The 20,209-nt window shown below is 42.8% G+C and overlaps 1 protein-coding gene across 2 annotated transcripts in view; it reads left to right on the forward strand.

The window, feature by feature from the left end:
• PRMT8 (protein arginine methyltransferase 8) overlaps positions 1-20,209 on the forward strand; it is an 85,751-nt gene that overhangs the window by 34,195 nt on the left and 31,347 nt on the right. For both annotated transcript variants that reach the window (XM_080393656.1, XM_080393657.1), the window contains exons 2-6: positions 3,439-3,624; positions 9,181-9,336; positions 15,981-16,044; positions 19,416-19,558; positions 19,946-20,033. In XM_080393656.1, the coding sequence (XP_080249782.1) occupies positions 3,439-3,624; positions 9,181-9,336; positions 15,981-16,044; positions 19,416-19,558; positions 19,946-20,033 (637 nt within the window). The remainder of the gene's footprint in view (positions 1-3,438; positions 3,625-9,180; positions 9,337-15,980; positions 16,045-19,415; positions 19,559-19,945; positions 20,034-20,209) is intronic.

A 20,209-nucleotide genomic window follows, 5' to 3' on the forward strand; every position in this document is an offset into this window, starting at 1 on the left:
AAAAATAGGAAAATATTTCCCTAATTTCCTTTGACTTAAGTGTTGAAATGGCACAGAGCAGCAGGACCTAAGTCCCATAAAAATGGTAGAAAAAGATCGTTTCTCAGATTCTCGAGACCCTCCAACTCGATCTTCAGGAGCAAATGGGAGATGAAAAGATAGAGGGCTGCAGGTTTAACACAGTGATTAATAGACTCTGAGGCAGCTGCTTGCATTCCTGCAAACTTTGTCTGCATTAACAGCCGCCAGTGTTCTGGAACTGTGTGCAGCTGGCTGGAATCTGTTTTTGTAATGAATATGGTTTATTCAGACAGAATTTGTTAGATTTTTTTTCATTGATGTGAGGTTTACCCCCAGCCCAGATGCTTTCGCTTTTCAGGAGTCATTAAAAAGATGAGTTGTATCTGACAGATAGGGTATATGTGTGCTAAGCTTGTAAATCATCTTAAGGATTCTTTTCGTTCTGGAAAGTATACAGGAAGCTGTCTTTCCTTGATAGCTTTTCTCTTGAAGGCATGTTTTCTTCTGAAGCAGTTATACCATATCACTAAAAGCTTAGCTGTTTCTAGTTTAGCAAGCACAGAGCTGTACACCTGAAGACTTTATTGTTTCCAATACAAATAATAGCTTTCATTACATTTCTTTATTTTTATTATTAATTTTCCACTGTATTTCTATGTTTTCCCTAGTTTGTTCTTTTTTTTTCCATAGGACATCAGTTATTCTTGACTGAAATTGTTCACAGTGTCTATAGCAAATCGATGACAGAGGGATTTCCTGAGCCCCACTGTCAAAATCATTCCTGTAATTGTGACCTTGCCTTGGCGTTTCAGAATTGCAGTGCTACACACAGAAATTATAGCAGTGGGTATTACAGATGTTGCAAAAATTAACATTTTTTAATTTGAAAGGTCTGTGCTGTGTTAATACGCCTAAAAAAGAAAGGAAGCAGCTGGCTTAGGGTCCCTGTGACAGAGTGCTGCTGGCTGAGAAGATCACCACCTCTGTATGGTTTTCTGTTACCCCTTCTGCATGAGGCTGGGATACCTATAGCACAGGATGAACAGGGCATGACCTGACGGTGTTAGCAGCCTAACATTGTCTCACAACCACCATCAACACATTTCACCACGGGCTGCTCGGCTAAAAACCAAGACATCTGAGGAGCAGACCTAACAGGTTTCTACGTCTTCCGCTACATGGGCCAGGTACTCTTTGGCAGAGGTGTAGATGGACAGTTGAGAGCAGTAAGTCTTCAGGTACTTTAGATAAACCTGAAAGGTACTGTGAGTCTCATGCTGGCTCAGTAGCTTAATAGACATTACCCTGCCACTCCTGGGCTGCAGCAGAATTCAGCTGTCTTGCAGACTATGACATAACAATGTTAATTCCTTTACAGCAAACAACATAATTCAGACAACTTTCCTAGCCTGAGCTGCTGAATTTAGGTTCATTCTGTATCTTTAGACAGCAATAGAAATGCTAATACTTCTTTGGTTTCATTTACAAAAACTGACAGATCTTCTCTGCAGTAGGTAGCGACTGCCTGTGATGTACTGTCTTGTCTCTGGAGACATTCTTACCTAAGACAGGAACAGAATGAAGAGTTCAGTGACTGTTATATTTACATATTTTGCTTGTAAAATGAAGTGGAGGACAAGATTCAGGAGAAAAGTGTAAGACCTTACAGAGTTCGTATTAAATTAAAACAAAATTCCTAACGTCTACAGTTCAAGTCTTTGTAATCCAGCAGACAAATACAGAAAGGACTGCAGGGCAGGGTAACTGCAGAAATTTATAGTACACCTACACGTGTACACCAACAGAGAAAGACGTTAGGATATAACCCCAAGTATGTAATTAAAAGTACCAGGGTTAGATTTGGCAGGTTTGAATATTACAAGCAACAGTTTGACAGAATGAGCTATCAAGGTGTTGCTTGCAACAAACAGGCAATGAAACAGTTTCTGAAGGGAAATGACTGCTGGTGGACATTTTGAAACAAGACAGGACAGAAATACAAATACCAATTGGAAACAATTGTATTCTGCACGGGAGGTGGACTGGGTGAGGTGATCACGTCAAAAACATCAGAAATGGAAAAGATGTATAAATAAAGCACTTCTGGATCTTTGGGGATGAAAGGTGTTACAGGGACGTCAACTACTAGTATTCACTTTTCACAGATGGACCAAAGAAAACATGAAAAGGTGACATGTTTAAATCTTCAAATGAACAAGGGAAAAATGTGTGGGGTTTTTTTATATATTGAAGTAAACTAAACTAGGCTAATTGATGCTATTCAGAGAGAGTACAAGGAATTGATGTCTTGCAGTATCAAGCTATAGAACATAAAGTGAACTTTATGAAAGTATCTAGGAGAAGCTCGGGCAAATCTGGTCCCCACTGGGAAACTACTAAACCTTAAAATAATTTATATATATATAAAAAAAAAAGTATAAAAGGAGGTGACATATTTTAAGCAGGACTGGCCTTCTCAATATGTGAATTTGTTGACCCATAATTTGCAGGTGACTTAGTGCACATGTTTAAGCTGTAGCGTCTTGCTCAATCTTTCTCAGTTTTTAGCATTTTGCTCACATTAAGCATGTAGATGTGCTCATGGGCCAGACCATAACTGAAGCATTCGACTTTCTGTCTCGGGTGCTACAAGTGTCAAATCTGGGTGCAAGAGGTGTAAGCATTCTGGGTCTGTTGAAATATTGGCGATGGAGATGCAATATGCAAGGAAGAATGAAGTGCAGTAAGCCAGGTCTTGGTAATAAATAACTCCTGCATCTCCCAGCAACAGGAAACTAAATTAGGGATCACATATCCCACACAGCTCCCTATGATGCTCTCTGGACATGCTGAGAGACTTTCAGATAGTGTCAGGGACTTTCAGATACTGTGAGCATTCTCAGATCTACCACATCAATACAGCCAGATACATTACCCGACAATTATGAATCAGTTGTGAATCCTGTCCTTTTTGTTGGCAACACTCTGTTCAACATGCTTTGATTATGAGCTCTTCTTTGCAGGGGAACTATTTGTTTATCACAAGTTATCTCTCACAAAGCTGTGGTAGTTTGACAGAAAAAAAGACACTAAAGGAGAAAACCTAACTCTTAACTGCCTTGTGTCAATATTTGAAGTCACCCACTTCAGCCAACACCAATAATGTGCCACTGCTCTGCACTGGTGTAGGTATCTGCAGAGGAACATCAAGGAAAAAGCCATTACGGAAATTTTCCAAGATGGAGAAGATAATTTATAGAGCCAGGAACGGAAGGCAGCCTAAATTTCACTTATGATACCCCAAATGTCTTTGGTCTTACTATCTCCTAGCTCGTTACAACAATATCACTATGCTAGATGTAGAGAGAAACATTTTCTTTTAATTATGTCCTTTAACAATATTCCATCTTTTCCTAGGTTTGCCCCATCCCATCCCAGCCTCCTCAGCCTACCGTCGTTCCAAAGCCAGTTCAATCTGTCATACATGTTCCATTGCAACCAAGCTGCCCGGGCCGAGGCAAGATGGCAAAGCTTATCAATCCAGAAGAGATGACATCCAGGGATTATTACTTTGATTCCTATGCTCACTTTGGAATTCATGAGGTAATATTTATTTTTATTTCAGCAATTATTACATAATAATAACAATTAAAATGTTTTCTTTGGTTTATTAGCTATTTATCCCTCATGTATGATCCACAGAGCTTATATTAGCTATCTGTACAGTGGTGATCTTCATGAGTGCATCGATTTAATGCATTTATGAAGGTCACAAACTATCCCAACCACACATGGAAACTACCTTATTGTTGTTAGGTCTTTAGTTCGCTTGCATGTTTGAGTACCGATGCCAGCAGAACAGCTACTCAACTGACATGAGAAGCCAAGTAATTTCTTGACTCCTGGCATGTGTTTGAATGCACAGGCTGCATTAATGGGAACATATAGCCCAACAGCCCCCAGTAAATACACTCCCGGAAAGAATTCAAAATACACAGTGATCCGTATTTACCATCCCAAAACTGACTATAGACCAATTCTAAAGAGGACACTAGTATCTTATATTTACGTGACCCAAGAGGATGGAATCTTAAAGACTAGGATGTAAAAAGGCCACTGTGAAATCAGCTGCACTTCTCACAAACCACATCATAAACAGTATCTATTTCCATTATTCTAGTGATTGTTTATGGGGTGTGTACATAAACAGAATACATCTTACCAGTGTAGCATTCAGAAATTCAATCCAAGAAGGCAAGAAGATAGAGGAACAATTGAGTGGGAAGGAGACCTAAGAGAAATATTGAAGACACATCAGAGACCTCAAATCATGTCGAGTTCCTGGTAGAAGGATGCAGCTTTGCAGGTCTCAGGGAGCGCAGGGAGCATCTGGGGCCTCTTGCTGATGCTGGGAAGTGGGAGGTTGCCTCCTTGCCTGCAGGAGGTGTGCACTGGTCACAGGATCTGTGTCAGCAAGTAAAGGAGCTGCTAGAGGACACTGGCAGACTTTACAGCACCATGGAGATGAGGAAGAGACGAGCTGGATCTTCTCCAAGATCCTGAAGATACTACAGCCTAAATCTCCAGCTGTACTGAAAGGAGGGGCAGTCAGAGTCTCTACTTACCAGGTTTGGAAGTGGAGACTCCTTTGCTGGTAAAGGTTGGAAACTTGTGACTTCTGGCAAGCAGAGGAAGGCTCCTGATCCACCCGCAGATCTCTAGCTGCAGAATAGGTTCAGTGCCTTCACCGTAGGTGAGGGACAGGAAGTTCTGTGCAATGAGGCATCAGAACCAGTTGGCCCTGAGCCACACAGAAGCACTGGGAGGAAGCCACAAGTGATAAGAGTGGAAGGCTCTCTCCTGCAGGGGACAGAGGCCCCCATATGCTGACCTGACCTGCTGTCTAAGCTTTTGAATCTGTGACATCGTGGAGAGGCTGCTGACATTCATCCAGCCCTTAGACCGGCCTTGGATTACTACTGCTGCTCTTCCACATGAGCACTAATGAGACCTGGAGCATATCAAGTGTGACCACACAGCTCTTAGGATGACAAGCAAGGTGTGCCAGGTGGTTTTTTGCCTTAGTTCTAACAATGCAGAGAAGGACTTGAGGAGAAGTGCTCCTGCAAGTCCACAACTGGTTGTGCAGCTGATGGTAATGACGTGTTTTCTATGGGACGTGTCTATGGGACCCTCTTTGAGGATTGAGGTCTGCTAGGAAGACATGGAATCCACCTGACAAACCAGGCCAAAAGCGTCTTTGCCAACAGGCTGGCCAACCTGGTGAGGAGACCTTTAAGCTAAGAATGATAGAGGAAAGACATGATGACCCACAGTCACACGGGGAAGTGGTAGACCAAGTTGGTAAGCAAAAGATGCAGGGTGGTGTGGACAAGACCTCACAGTCCATAAAACACAGCAGAAGGGGGCCCACCCCAAGTGTAAGTACACATGAAGCCTGAGAAATTAACAGGAGGAATTAGAGGTCAGTGTGCAGTTGCAGGGCTACAGTTTCATAGGGATAAAAGAGAGGCTGTGAGATTGCTCACAGGCCTGGAACGCCACAATAGCTGGATACAGGCTCTTTAGGAGGGACAGACTGGGAAGATGAGAAGGGAGTCAGAACAACCGAATGCCTGGAATTATATCCACTGTGGGACGGATGCTGTTTCAGCTGAGAGCTTATGGGTCAGGATTAAATGGCAACTCAACATGATTGACGTTGTTGTGGGTGTCTGCTACACACCAGCTAAGCAGGAAGAAGTAGAAGAGGTCTTCTTCAGGCAACTGAAAGAAGTCTCATGTCTGCATGCGACGTGTCTTATTTCTGGTCCATGGGAGACTTTAATCCTTCAGTATCTGCTGAAAGGCAACAACAGGATGTAAGCAATCCAGGACATTTTTGGAGTGAAGGATTATAAATTCCTGGCACAGATGAATCGATGGCAGAGGTGTTGGTGGTGTGTGGTGCTCTGCTGGTCCTGATACTTACTAAAAGGAATGAACCAGCTGGGGTTGTGGTGGTTAGGACAGGCTTGGATGCAGTGACCATGAGATAGTAAAGTTCAGGATCCTGAGAGCATGGATCCTTTTCATCCTTTTCAGGGATCTGCTTGGAAAAATCTCATTAAGAGATGGTCCTGCAGATAGGAGGTGTCCAGGAAAAGTGGATGATTTTCAAGGCTTGTATCCTCCAATAATGGTCCATCCTGACATGCATAAAGTCAAGCAGTGGTGGCAGGAGACCTGCATCAATGAACAAGAAGCTTCTGACAAATTTCAAACCAAAAAAGAAGCACACAAGAGGTACAAGAAGGGTCAAATGACCCAGGAGTAATTTCAGGGCCAGGGTTAGAAAAGCTCAGTTATGTCTGGACATGAATCTGGCAAGGGATGAGAAGGGTAACAAAGCAGGGCTTCTCTGGGTGTATTAACAGCAAAATGAAAACTGGGAAAAAGGTGGGACTGTTGCTGAATGAGGCAGGGTATCTGGTGACAAAGGACATGGAAAATTACCTCTTCAGTTCGGCTTTTACTGGCAAGACTTGCCTTCAGGATTCCTGAGTCTCTAAGATGAGTGGCAAAGACCAGAGTGAGGAAGACGTACCCTCAACAGCGAAGGATCACTTAAATCAGACATACGTAAGTCTATGGGACTTGATGGGCTGTCTCCACCAGGGCTGAAGGAGCTGGTTGATATCACGGGCACAAACTTAATTGGAAAACAATGTTCTTTACTGGGAAGTCGGTAAAATGCTGGCTATGGAGGCTCCAACCATGGACATATTTAAAACCTGATTGGACAAGGCTCTGATAAACCTGTTCATGCCATTTGCGCCTCTTGTTCTTTAATTGGTTACCACTGGGAAGAGTGGTAACCGCCGCCTTTCCTCCCCAACTGAACACGTATTTATACACATTGATAGGATCTCTCAAGCCTTCTCTTGTCAAGGCTGAACAGTTCCAGCTCTCTCAGTCTCTTCTCACATGTCAGATGCTCCAATCCCTTAATCATCATTATGGGCCTTCACTGGATCTGCTCCAACATCTCTTGTCCTGGGGAACCCAGAGCTGGACACAGGACCCCAGATGTGGTCTCACCAGTGCTGAACCATCTCCCTTGATCTGCTGGTGACACTTGTTTCAGTGCAGCCCAAAATGTGGCAAGGGCACCTTTCTGGCTTATGTCGAAACTGCTGTCCACCAGGTTCCCCAGGTAATTTTCAGAAAACACTGCTTTCCTGACAGCCTGTCCTCAGCCTGTTCTAGTGCGTGAGGTTATTCCTCCCCAAGTGCTGGACTTTGTGTTTCCCTTTGTTGACTTTCTTCAGATTCCTGTCAGTTCTTTCCTCAGCTTGTTGAAATCCCTCTGATTTGCAGCACAACCATCTGGCAAATTAACCACTCCTCCCAGTTTTCAATTAACAGGAAACTTGCTGAGACTGCATTCTGCCCATCATCCATGTTGTTATTGAAGGTATCCAACAGTATTGGTGCCAGTATTGACTCCTGGGGGGACACCACTAGTGACTGGCCTCCAGATGGACTTTGTGCTGCGGATCACATCATTTTGAGAGCAGCAGTTCAGTTAGTTTTCAGTCCAATTCACTGACTATTTACGTAGTCCGTATTTCATCAATTTTTCAATGAGTATGTTATGGAAGATGGTGTTGAAAGTCTTGTTAAAATCAAGATAAACAAGCATGCAGTCCCCTCATCCACAGAGCCCATTATTTCACCACAGAAAGCTGTCAGGTGGTCCATCATCTCCAAATCCTGCTGAACACTCCCAATCACCTTATTGTCCTCGATATGTTTGCAAAGAGTTTCCATGAGAATGTGCTCCCATCACTTTTCCAGTGTTTTTGGATTGTTCCTCTGCCTTTTTCTTTGCCTGACCAAACCATGCTTTATGATGATAAAAACAGTCTTTTAGTCATCTACAGGACATACAGTATCCTGCCAAGACAGTTAAGTGAGCAAATGATGTATGCAACAGTTCAGTGCACTAGTGCTTCAAGGCTGCTGGGCAGTGAACTGATCCTTCTTAACCTGAAATTCAAAACCCCATTTGTTTACTTGCTTAAACTATGACAAGATGGTAGTAGTATGTAGAGGAATTATAGAGGAATGAAGGCAGTTAATTATCATTGATAACATACAGCTGTGGGCTGGCTTCAGGGGCGGTGGGTTGGCTGACATGGATAATGTGCAGCTGTGGCTGGTTCCTGCTAAGTAGTTAATTAGCTCTGGGGGGTGAGGAAGGGGAGCACTGGGTGAAGACAGACCTGGAAGAAACAGAGGGAGAAGAGAGAGAGAGAGAGAGTACACGTGTGCATGCCCTCGATGTAGGCATCCAGGTGTTTTTTTGGCTTTGGACCTTTTTTACAGTTCATGCAGTCCACAGGGTGGACTGGCCTGAAGAGGATGAAGGAACAGCATGGACAGTAGAAGAACTTTTGAAATCTTCTGGGGGATTGGTGGCTGTGCTGGGGCAAGGCGTGGGAACTACTTACTGAAGTTAACCTGGGATGGGATGGTAAAAGCCTTGTTGCAGCTGGCTAGTTTTGACAGTGCTGCAACAAGATAGTGGTCTAGGTTATACACTAATATCTTCTGGAAATTGGTCATATAAATGAGTGAACAGAAGAGCAATAAGCGAGTACCATATGGCACAGCATCTCTAAGCTCTGCTGTGGACATCCTGCATCATTTTAGGCAAGGCTATCAAGATGGCTGCCTTATAACAGTTTATAGAACGATTTCTTTTGCGTTCAAAGAGGAACCTCAGAAAGTCCCTCTGCTGAGGCTCTAGGTTGTGCATGATTTAAGAGAAAAGGAAAGCTGGGATTTCTGTATGGCTTCTGTTTATGCCCAAAGCAGTGCTGTGGTTAGATTACATTCTGGTTGTCAATTGTAACAGTGAAGTAATATTTGAAGAAATAAAATAGTACGAAGGGCATCATGCTGCTTCTTAATAATTCAATTCTAAGTAGCTAGCATTTTGCAGTTGCTTTGATGTGTGCACCCCAAACTACTTGAAAAACTCTTTAGATTGTGTATTAATAATGCTTAAATTATAATCAAGGAATACATTCAGCAGCAATGAATGCATATAAGCACTTCAAATAACACAATGGTGTCTTTTTTTCATAACAGGAAATGTTAAAGGACGAAGTGCGCACATTAACCTATAGAAACTCAATGTATCACAATAAGCATGTTTTTAAGGATAAGATTGTCCTTGATGTTGGAAGTGGCACGGGAATCCTCTCCATGTTTGCTGCAAAGGCAGGAGCCAAGAAGGTATATGGGGTAAGAACAGTTTCTCTCATATTTTGACTTGTTTGTGCATTTTTGCCTTAGAATTTAGCTTGGTGATATACATTTTCTTACTTGTCATGGCTTGAAATTCTTCTCTCCAAGCTCCTGTGTGGCTTGATTTACAGTGACTTTAGTGGAGTTCTGTTGCTTTCTGTGACTTGCAGTAGTGTGCCTTTTCCAAAGAGAGACATGATGTTTTTTCTTGCGTGGAATTTTTGGTGATCTGGTACATAGCCACACTTCTTGTCAGCTGCAAAAAAATTTTCAAGGGACTCACTCCTACTCAAGGGGGTCAAAGGAATTATCTTGCTTTTTAAAATTCTTAAGTTCTGCAACTTTGTAGTCTTGGAAACAAATTTCTTTAATACGTTTTTCCCTGTACGTTACAACTCAGCAAATCATGGAAGAAAGCATGTTTTCTGTGCCAACGATAACACTTTTCAGAGGCAGATGGGAATGATTGCCTTAAATACATTGAACTTTACACAATCACAGAATGGTTGGGGTTGGTAAAGGACCTCTGGAGATCATCTAGTGCATCCTCCTGATAATGCAGGTTCGCCTACAGTAGGTTGCACAGGGTCACATCCAGGTGGGTTTTGAATGTTTCCAGAGAAGGAGACTCCACAGCCTCTCTGGGCAGCCTGTTCCGTGCTCTGTCACCCTCAAGGTAAAGAAGTTCTTCCTTATATTCAGGTGGAACTTCTTGTGTTACAGTTTGTGCCTGTTGCCCCTTGTTCTGTCACTGGGTGCCACTGAAAGGAGGCTGGTCCCATCCTCTCGATACTTGCACTTGAGGCATTTGTAGACATTGGGAAGATCCCCTCTGTCATCTCTTCTCCAGGCTGAACAGGCCCAGCTCTCTCAGCCTTTCCTCCCAAGGGAGATGTTCCAGTCCCCTGAGTCAGCTTTGTAGCCCTCCGCTGGACCCTCTCCAGTAGTTCCCTGTCTCTCTCGAACTGGGGAGCCCAGCGCTGGACACAGCACTCCAGATGCAGCCTCACCAGGGCAGAGCAGAGGGGCAGGATCACCTCCCCTGACCTGCTGGCCACGTTCCTCCTAACGCACCCTGGGATCCCATTGTCCTCCCTGGCCACCAGGACACACTGCTGGGCCGTGGGCAACTTGCTGCCCACCAGGACTCCCAGTCCTTCTCCACAGAGCCGCCCCCCAGCAGGCCAGCCCCAGCCTGTCCTGGTGCGTAGGGTTGTTCCCCCCCAGGGGCAGGACCTGTGTTGAGCTTCACCAGGTTCCTCTGTGCCCAGCCCTCCAGCCTGCCCAGGTCTCACTGAAGGCAGCGCAGCCTCCTGGTGTGTCAGCCACTGCTCCCAGCTTGGCATCACCGGCAAACTTGCTGAGGGTGCGCCCAGTCCCTTCATACAGGACACTGATGAAGAAGTTGAACAGGACTGGACCCAGTACTGACCCCTGGGGAACACCAGTAGCTACCAGCCCCCAGCCAGACTGCGCTGTTGATCACAACCCTCTGAGCTCTGCCATTCAGCCAGTTCTCAGCCCACCTCACTGTCTGCCCATCTACCCCACGCTGCCTGCGCTTACCTGTGGGGGTGTTACGGGAGACAGTGTCAGAAGCCTCTCTGAGGTCAAGGTAGACAACAGCCACTGCTCTCTCCTCATCTACCCAGCCAGTCATCCCATCATAGAAGGCTATCAGGTTCATCAAGCGTGATTTCCCCTTGGTGAATCCATGTTGACGAAACATGAGGAAAAGAAGGTTATCAGGAGTAAAGAAGACCTCCAGGATGAGCCGTTTCATCACCTTTCCAGGGATGGAAGTGAGGCTGACCGGCCTGGGTCCTACTTCTAGCTGTTTTTGAAGACTGGAGGGATGCTGCCTTTTGCAGTCCTCAGGCACCTCTCCTGTTCTCCATGACCTTTCAAAGATGATGGAGAGTGGTTTTCCAGTAACATCTGCCAGCTTCCTCAGTAACCCATCAGGGCCCATTGATTTCTGGGCATCAGGTTTCCTTAAATGATCTCTAACATGATGCTCCTCGACCAAGGGAAAGTCTTCCTTTCTCCAGACTTTCTCTCTTGCCTACAGGATCCTGAGGGCTGGCCTTGGCAGTTAAAGACTGAAGCAAGGGCGGCATTCAGTAACTCTGCCTCCTTTGTATCCTTCAGCACCAGGGCACCCACCTCATTTGGCAGAGGCCCACATTTTCCCCAGTCACCCTCTTCCTACTGATGTACTTGAAGCAGCTCTTCTCATTGCCCATAACAACCCTCAACAGATTTAATTCCAAACAGATCTTAGCCGCCTTTGTTGCATCCCTGCATGTTCTGACAACGTTGCTATATTCCCCCCAAGTGGCCTGTCCCTTTTTCCACATCCTGTGAACTTCCTTCTTCTGTTTGAGGTTTGCCAGATGCTCCTTGCTCACCCGTGCAGGTCTCCTGCCCCTTTTGCTTGATTTGTTACTCATAGGGATGCACCTACCTTGAGCTTGAGGAAGTGATGCTTGAATATTAGCCAGCTCTCTTGGACCCTTGTACCTTCTAGAGCCCTAACCCATGGGGTCCCTCCACATAGGTCCTTGAAGAAGCCAGTTAGCTCTCCTGAGTATGAATGTGCATTTCTCTGCAGAGAAGTCATTAGAGAGAGCATAATTTGCTTCCTAATTATACTCAGTTATTTGTGCTGACTTTAAAATGACAAATACAGCTTCTTTTTGCTTTGTACTACTGTTTGCCCTGCAGGCACAACACAGAAAAGAGTAAGTAGATTTTATTTCTCTGTGTAATTCTTCAACAATTTTAAAAATAAAATTAAGTTGACTACATCTCTGCAGTTGAAGACATTGATGTCACTGAGTATCTAATCTGTGTGTCTTTATTAATGGTAACGATACATGAAACGCCAGGACTCCTGTTCAATTCTCAGGCTTATATTTACAAAATCCAATATAATTCTGAGTGGCACATCTTCATGAGTATCACGCTAGAGCATAGAAGTATAGATAGCTGAAATCAGGAGGTGCTGGCAAAAGGTTTAGAGTTTAAGCATGAGACTTATATGGAATTGGCAGCTGGCATATATTTGTTGTAAACCAAGTACACAATTTATTATCTCAAAGCCTTGGGGAGTGAGGCTTCCGTGATGCAGAAATGCAGGTCTCACAAGGATGTCGCGGTGCTTTGAAAGTGCATATACAAAATGATGATGCTGTGCTCCCACCTTCCTATCTCCCAGATCCCTGACCATATGGTCTTCCTCCCTCCCCTGTGCTGGCACTGGTGCTTATCTGATTCTCTGGCAGAAAATTCCACAGGTTTGTTGTTGTTGTGGTTTTTTTTTTTTTGCTTTGGACCTTTTTTACAGTTCATGTGGTACCTCAGGTTTTTACAACGCTCAGTGACACACCAGTGTCGGCCCACCCAGACTGGTCAGCACTGAAGCTGGGGGGCATGCTCTCCGGGAAACAACTCCCAAAGGAACTCGGTTAGGTGCAAAACTCCTCTGCTACAGCCTGAGTTTCAACTTCTTCGCCACATGAGCTACCTCACGATGAACCCGATCATACAGCAAGCTACGGAGTTGTATTTGTATTGGAAAAGAAGATATTTCAGAGATCTGGCAGTGGCAGCCTTACAGTCAAATCCGGTCTTTATGGTCCTATTGGCAAAGAGTGCCAACGGAAACTGCAAGTGTTCCTTTTAAAAAGCAAACATATATATGTTATAAGACATGCAAAGATAGGACTGGCATGTGGCTGTTGGTGCTTGGGAGGGGTGAGTGAGGGACAGAAAAATACATTCAATTGTACCTTGAAACCTTGGTTCATCTGCTGCACTCAGTCACACAAAATTCAGGACAATCACTGCAGCAGAATGGTATTTTCAGACAAACAAAACAGTGTAGGTGTGAAGAAGTTAGACACATAAAATGAAGGCACATGTCAGATGTTAACCGATTTGGATAAAAAGATGATGACAAGGACACAGCCCAGGATAAAAATCTGGGAATGTGGCAGCAGTTTCAGAAGAAGACCCAAAGACCTCAGTAAAAGAGGAGACATTTGCAGCGTTACTGAAGACTGAGAAGTAAAATGAGATGCATACACACATACAGAACTAGATATAGCTGGAGAAACTCAAGGGCCCATACTGGGACCACTGCTATTTAGTATCTTCACCCTCAGAGGCCTGCAGATGACACAAAGCTGAGGGGGGCAGCTGATATACTTGAGGGAAAGGGATGCTGTCCAGAGGGACCTTGACAGGCTTGAGAAGTGGACCAGTGTGAACCTCATGAAGTTCAACAAGGCCAAGTGCAAGGTCCTTCCCTTGCAACAAGGCAATCCCCAATGTCGGTAAAGACTGGGTGGTGATAAATTGATTGGGAGCAGCTCTGCAGAAAAGGTCTTTAGGAACACTGGTGGATGGGAGATTGGGTATGAGCCAGCAGTGTGTGCTTACAGGTTAGAAAGCCAATTGTATCCCAAGCTGTGTAAAACGAACTGTGGCCAGCAGGTCAAGGGAAGTTATCCTCCCCCTCTACTCTGCTCTGGTGAGACCCCATCTGGAGTACTGCATCCAGCTCTGGGGACCCTGGTACAAGAAAGACATGAACCTGTTACAGTGGGTCCAGAGGAGGCCACGAAAATGATCAGGGGGCTGGAGCACCTCTCCTATAAAGGCTGAGAGAGTTGGGATTGTTCAGCCTGGAGAAGAGAAGGGAGATCTTATTGCGGCCTTTCAATATACAAAAGGGTCTTATTAGAAAAGTGAAGAAAAGCTTTTTACCAGGGCCTGTAGCGATAGTACAAGGGGTAATGGTTTTAAACTGAAAGTGGGTAGATTTAGGCTGGATATAAGGAAGAATTTTTTTATGATGAGGGTGATGAGGCACTGGGACAGGTTGCCCAGAGACGTTGTGGATGCCCCATCCCTGGAAGTGTTCAAGGTGTGGTCAGATGGCGTTTTGAACAACCTGATCTAGTGGAAGGTGTTCCTGCCTATGGCAGGGAGGTTGGACTACATAATTTTTGAAGGTCTTTTCCAACCCAAACCATTCTATGATTGTAAATGGAGGTACGGACATCTTTCATTGGAACACACAGTTCTCATGAAATCCAAGGGCTTTGTAAAACAGGACAGAATTGAGAAGATCACTGACTTGAAAGAGAATTGGGGAAAAACCTGACAACACTGACGTTTCTTCCTGATTCTTAACCTACAGAATTCAGTATTTTCTTTTTCTGAAATGGGTTGCTTTTTAAAATAAAAAGGTACCACAATATATAATCCAAGTCATAATAGAGGCAAACAGTTCTAGCCACCCTAAAGCAAGTTTATTTTCCAAAATATATATTTCTTTTTGGAATATTTGAGTTTGGGGGGTTTGTTATTTTGCTTCTTTGAGAATGAAGCTTATTTTGGAAACGTGTAGTCATTCATGAAATAGAACTTTTTATGTCTTTGCATCTTTTTCTTTGGAAAGGTTGAAAAGCCACCTTCAAACACCTATGTACCCATGCTTTATTTAAAAATCATCCTGAACAAGCAGAAAGAATAGGCAATGGAATTGAAAATGCCAGACAGATGTGAATACAGGCAGGAAAACTGAGTATGTGGTAACAGCTGTAAGTATAGGCAAGGCATAGAGTCTATACTGTTTACAGTAAGGGAAGAAGGATCTGGGTGGAAAAAAAGGACAGAGTTCTCCCCAAAGGATTTCTTCCTTGGACTCTCTGGACTGGCACTCTGGTGGTCCTTTCTACATGCCAGTTTTGGTTTATTTTCAGGCTGGTAAGTCAGACATCTTAAGGTGCAGTTTAACGCCACAGGCAAGCCAAGCAGAATTAATGCTCGTGTTCCCGTGGGGACGGGGATTGATATTATGCCTGCTATTATGTTTAGCTGTTTCACGGGCCTATATAAAAAGAAAAGGGATTTGTGTGTCCTTCCATCTACTGTTCTGCTATCTGTGAGTGCAAATAGGCAAATCTAAAACTAGGAGGTAGTTGGTAATTTCTTTTCTAATGGAAGCACAGAACTGGGCACAGGAAAAGACATGCAGATCTGGACGTCTTTGTAAATACAGAAATTTCAGTAATTTCTTATATATAAAATGTCTGCATATTTTTTTTTTTATGCATTGAAAAAGATGATAGATTTTTCACAGAGAAAGGCAATTGCTTCTTGACATAGACCACTATTGGCATAGTTTGAATTTTAACACTATTCACGAAGTTTGAATGTGTTTTGTTTTAAAATACGTGAAGAAATGTAGCACCATGCTAATTCATTCCCTTCAGCAGACTTTTCGGGGGGAATGAGGCAATGTTCTGAAGTAGCAGGAATAAATTAAATAACATCATTAATAAATTATGTAATTTTCTGGTTAGGGCCTCTCTTTTTACACATTTCAACAGTTTTAGAAACAATCTTTTCTATATAGCCTGTTTAACTCAAACACAGACTGCAGTTTAAATGTTAAGATATCATTGATCATGATCCTGCCCACACAGGTTTGATTTACTCTTTATCAATAATTACATGCTCTGCAGGGTCTTTGCTGCCTTCAGTAGATTTTGAGGGTTTGGTTTGGTTTTTATCTGAGATCTCTAATACAGAATTACTCTTCCTCTTGCTTTCTTTTTTTTTCCTAGATTGAATGCTCAAGTATATCTGACTACTCAGAAAAAATTATCAAGGCTAACCACTTGGACAACAGTAAGGCATACATAAAAATATTTTCTTCAGGAGAAAGAGGGGATAACTGTTTCACTTTTTCTGATTTATTTGTGTTGTGTGGTTTATATATAAATGGTAGTTTTGCATAATTTACTCATGTAAATACAAAACTAAACACCTCATTCTAGGCACTACAGCAATTCCTCATGGGAAAAGTTACTTCTGCATTTACTTCTAGGCTCACAGACGACAGAAGCAAATAGGACTAATCTGTGGGCAGTTTGATTTAGCAAAGCAGACAGAAGGCCCCACATTAGAACTGAACTTTTCAAATTAATTCTGCCATTTGAATTCCATGTTATCTCTTAAGTGGGATTGACACACACTTACATTCAAATTGAAATAAGGTTCAAACCAAAAAGTATTCCTTATCGATACAGATTTTTCACTAAAGTTTCTTCTGACTTCCAACTTCTAAAAAAACTACTAACAACCTAAAAACCCAGGCTTTTTTAAACTGAGGCTATGAGGCAGTTCTTATTTAAACGTGCTTTTTGTGAAGAGCTTGCCTTTGCTGCAGAGCAATGCAGGTCATAGCTAGCTAGACCATATCGTTTGCCCCCGCTTTTAGCTGCATCTGCGCTGATGCTCTGCTAGCACATGCGCAGAAATAGATTTCTGTTCTGGTTTGGATCTGTTCTGATTTTTATTGTTGTCACTGGCAGCTTCTGACTAACACAGAGCTGTTTGGGAGGAGAATTTATTGTACAGCATGCGTGTTCAAGTGGTGTGGTGTGAAAGAGACAGCAGTGATGCGGTATATAAGAGGTCAGCAAATGTGTGCAACTTTTGGCTAAGAAAAAGAAGGAAGCAAAGGACCAGAAAATACTCTCCTCCACAGTAGGGGTAAGGCACTAAAACGAGGAGGTGGTGCCCTGAGCTTGGTTATCCTGCACCTTTGGTGCAGAGCCCGTATATTCCCAGAATGGTCTTTCATCAAATAGCTACACAAACAGCATACTGCAAACAAATTCATGTTTGGATTTCCAGCAACAGGAATTGTGTGTGAAGGGTTCACTGTCAGAATAAATAAGAAGGATCCAGTGTGCTCCAGAGGCTGCAGAAGGTATTTATCACTGCTTCTTCCTCCTGTTTCTCCAAGGAGAGAGCCCTTGGAAAAACTGTGGATGAAGAAGCAGAGACCCCTCCCCTTTGGCAGGAGACTCGCCTGGACAGGCTCAGCAGTCTGGCTGGACTGCAGTTTGCTCTCCAATATAGACAAATTGCACAACCAAACTACCATTTACACACTTTACACTGACCCACATTCACTTTCATTTTAATGCAGCCACGTGCTGAGCCAAAGGATCTAGTTGGTCATGGAATTTTTTTCTTTCTCCCCCCCTAATTGTTTAGAGAAATGCAGAGTCAGCAAAAGGGGGTAACCAAGAGAAAACCCACTGTTTCCAGAACAGATACAATCTGTTCCCACATGATGCCTTATGAAGATGTTTCATCAAATTGAAGGGAGGTGGGAGGAACTTGTGCTGATGCTGCTTGCACTGTGGCTGTTCTGGGTGTAAACAGAGGGCTCCAAAGTCTGCAGGTGTGTCACTGGCAGCTGTCAACAGTGCTAAAATTCACTCCAAAATAATTGTGGCAGTGAAAGTTCTCGGGAGAAAAGAGAACTAAAGAGAACTCGTGGCTGGAGCTTGTAGACATGAAGAGTCTTCAGTATAACAACAGATGAACTATTGAGCTACTAAGGAGTTTAAAGAAGGGGAAGGAAAAGGGAACTCTGCTCTTTTCCAGTCAGGTTGCTCTTACCAGCTGATATTTTGTGTTCCCAGTCTGAATCAGTGTTCTCAATTTCTTAGGGGGACAGTCTGGATTAGAAGTTTGCTATGCAAATAAAGTGGCGGCATCTGGTTAGAGTACTACTAGTACTGCATGTGTTTTGAAAAGATGAAACCACATCTTCCCTGGACTGAGTTCTCAAAATCACTCTGCTCACACTTCCACCCTTAAACAGCTAACCAAGTTCTAGCTAAATGAAAGTGTGTTCATCTTCCTCAAACTGAATGTTGAACATGTTCATCAATAGAAAATGCCATCACTAAAAACTGTCGTTTATTGAGAGTAATACAGCAATCTTATAAATTAGTAATGGAAAGAAAAATATTTCTTCTGTCCTTACTTTATTCCTGAATTTCAAGTTCATCGGTTACCTTGGTAAGGAAGAATCCAGAACCATGAGACTTTACCCACTGTAACAAACACGTAAATAGCAGACAAACACAAGTTTCAAATTATTTGTCTAAAGAATTTGAATACATTTGTAAATAGGACATATATAAAAAAAATGCAAGAATGATTGGTGAATTGTGTAATGACCCTAAAACAAAATTATTTGTTACAACTAAACTAAATATGAACCAGCATTTAACTTTCCTTTAAGGAAAACATCTGTTCTAGTATTAACCAGTTCTATAATTGCTTCTTGATTTGCTTTTGCAGTGCATGCCCAGTCTCCTGTAAGCAGTATACAGTACTGCCAGTAATTTAATGCTCTGTTTTGTATTAGTGTCTCTGAGGATCTGGTATTCTATTACATCAAACTTCCAGCAACATTTTTAATTTCCTTGAAACTAATTTGGTGACAAAATACCTGCCAGCAATGTTTTCCAGCAGTCACTTTAGATAACTATGGAAGGTTATGCAAGTCTAAATCAGAAAGAAGATTCAGAGTGAAAATGCCAGTATGCTATAAAAGATTCAATCACGAAGCAGAAAGGAATGAGAAATGTTTTTCATGAGGTAACTGTGTTTGTACAAACTTGGTTGTTTGTGTACTGTCAGGCTAGATCTGACTTTCTCAGTTGAGTCAGCACCCCAGAATTCACAGAAGAAATAAGCTGTAGTTTCCTCATTGTGAAGCCAGCATAGTATCTTTGAAAATCAGACAAGAATTAGATCCTAGTTCCATAAATCTCTAATAGCTCAGTGATGAGATCATGTATGTGCAAACCTACAGGGATTTTTAAAGGATTCTAGTGGGTTCTTTGCCTTACTTGGTCAATGTTCTAGAAATCCTCCAAATTCCAAAGGGTGTGTAAAATGAGATCATGCAGGTAACCAGGTAAGGCTGTTTTTCTGTTGTTTTTTATATATGTGTTTTACTTGGTTTGGGTTGGTTGGGGTTTTTTTCCCTTTTATACTGATACAAAATTTGTGTTTATTATACTTACCACAAGTAGCTTTAAAATAGTGTAAAATCCATGGAGTCACCCCTTATCTACAGGCATTCAAGAAGAGAATCATATTGCAAAGGGCAGCCTGCTACTCACCAGTAAGGGAGTTAGTCAGGTGTTTTATTATGTGAAACATATTTCTTTGGATTCTTTTTTCAGTAATCACAATATTTAAAGGTAAAGTGGAAGAAGTTGAATTACCTGTGGATAAAGTAGACATCATCATCAGCGAGTGGATGGGTTACTGTCTGTTCTATGAGTCAATGTTAAACACAGTCATCTTCGCACGAGACAAGTGGCTGGTAGGTGCTCTGCATGTCATGCTCCTTGCTGGAGCAATCATTTATTTTCTGACTACAAGCCTTCCCTCTCCTACTGTCACTGTAACAAGACACAGTTACATCTCCAAGTGCCACTTCTTGGGCTTAAACAAAAAGATTAACAAAGGGAATCTTGGCGAAAGAGCTTTGCTTTTGATTAACTGCTGGTGAAATTCGTATAGATGCTACCTAATGGCATTGCTACAGGCTGCAAGAGTTGCTGAGATTAAAGCTGATGTGACAATCTGAAGGGAAAAAATAAAGGCATGCAAGGGGTGCTTGTCTGGTTTTTGTATGTGCAGTTCAAAATGTGATGTCTTTGTCAGGTGAATAGATTACGAGATCCATTTCCCCACAATTCATCAACAGAAACCTGGAGGGCTAATGTTTCCAGACCGAGCTGCTTTGTACGTGGTAGCAATTGAAGACAGACAGTACAAGGACTTCAAAATTCACTGTGAGTAAATGCCTGACAGTAATACTTTTCTATGGTGATTTCCTTAAAATATTTGATTTATAGTGGCCTACTGTAATCTCTTTGCTGGCAAAAGTTTTGCAAAAGCCAAGAAATCACAGTGACCAGGCCAGAATTCCAGTATAAACATGAACACTGAGAAAACTCTAGTCTGGTGA

This window comes from Falco punctatus (genome assembly GCF_963210335.1).
Source record: "Falco punctatus genome assembly, chromosome: 6".
NCBI lineage: Eukaryota > Metazoa > Chordata > Aves > Falconiformes > Falconidae > Falco > Falco punctatus.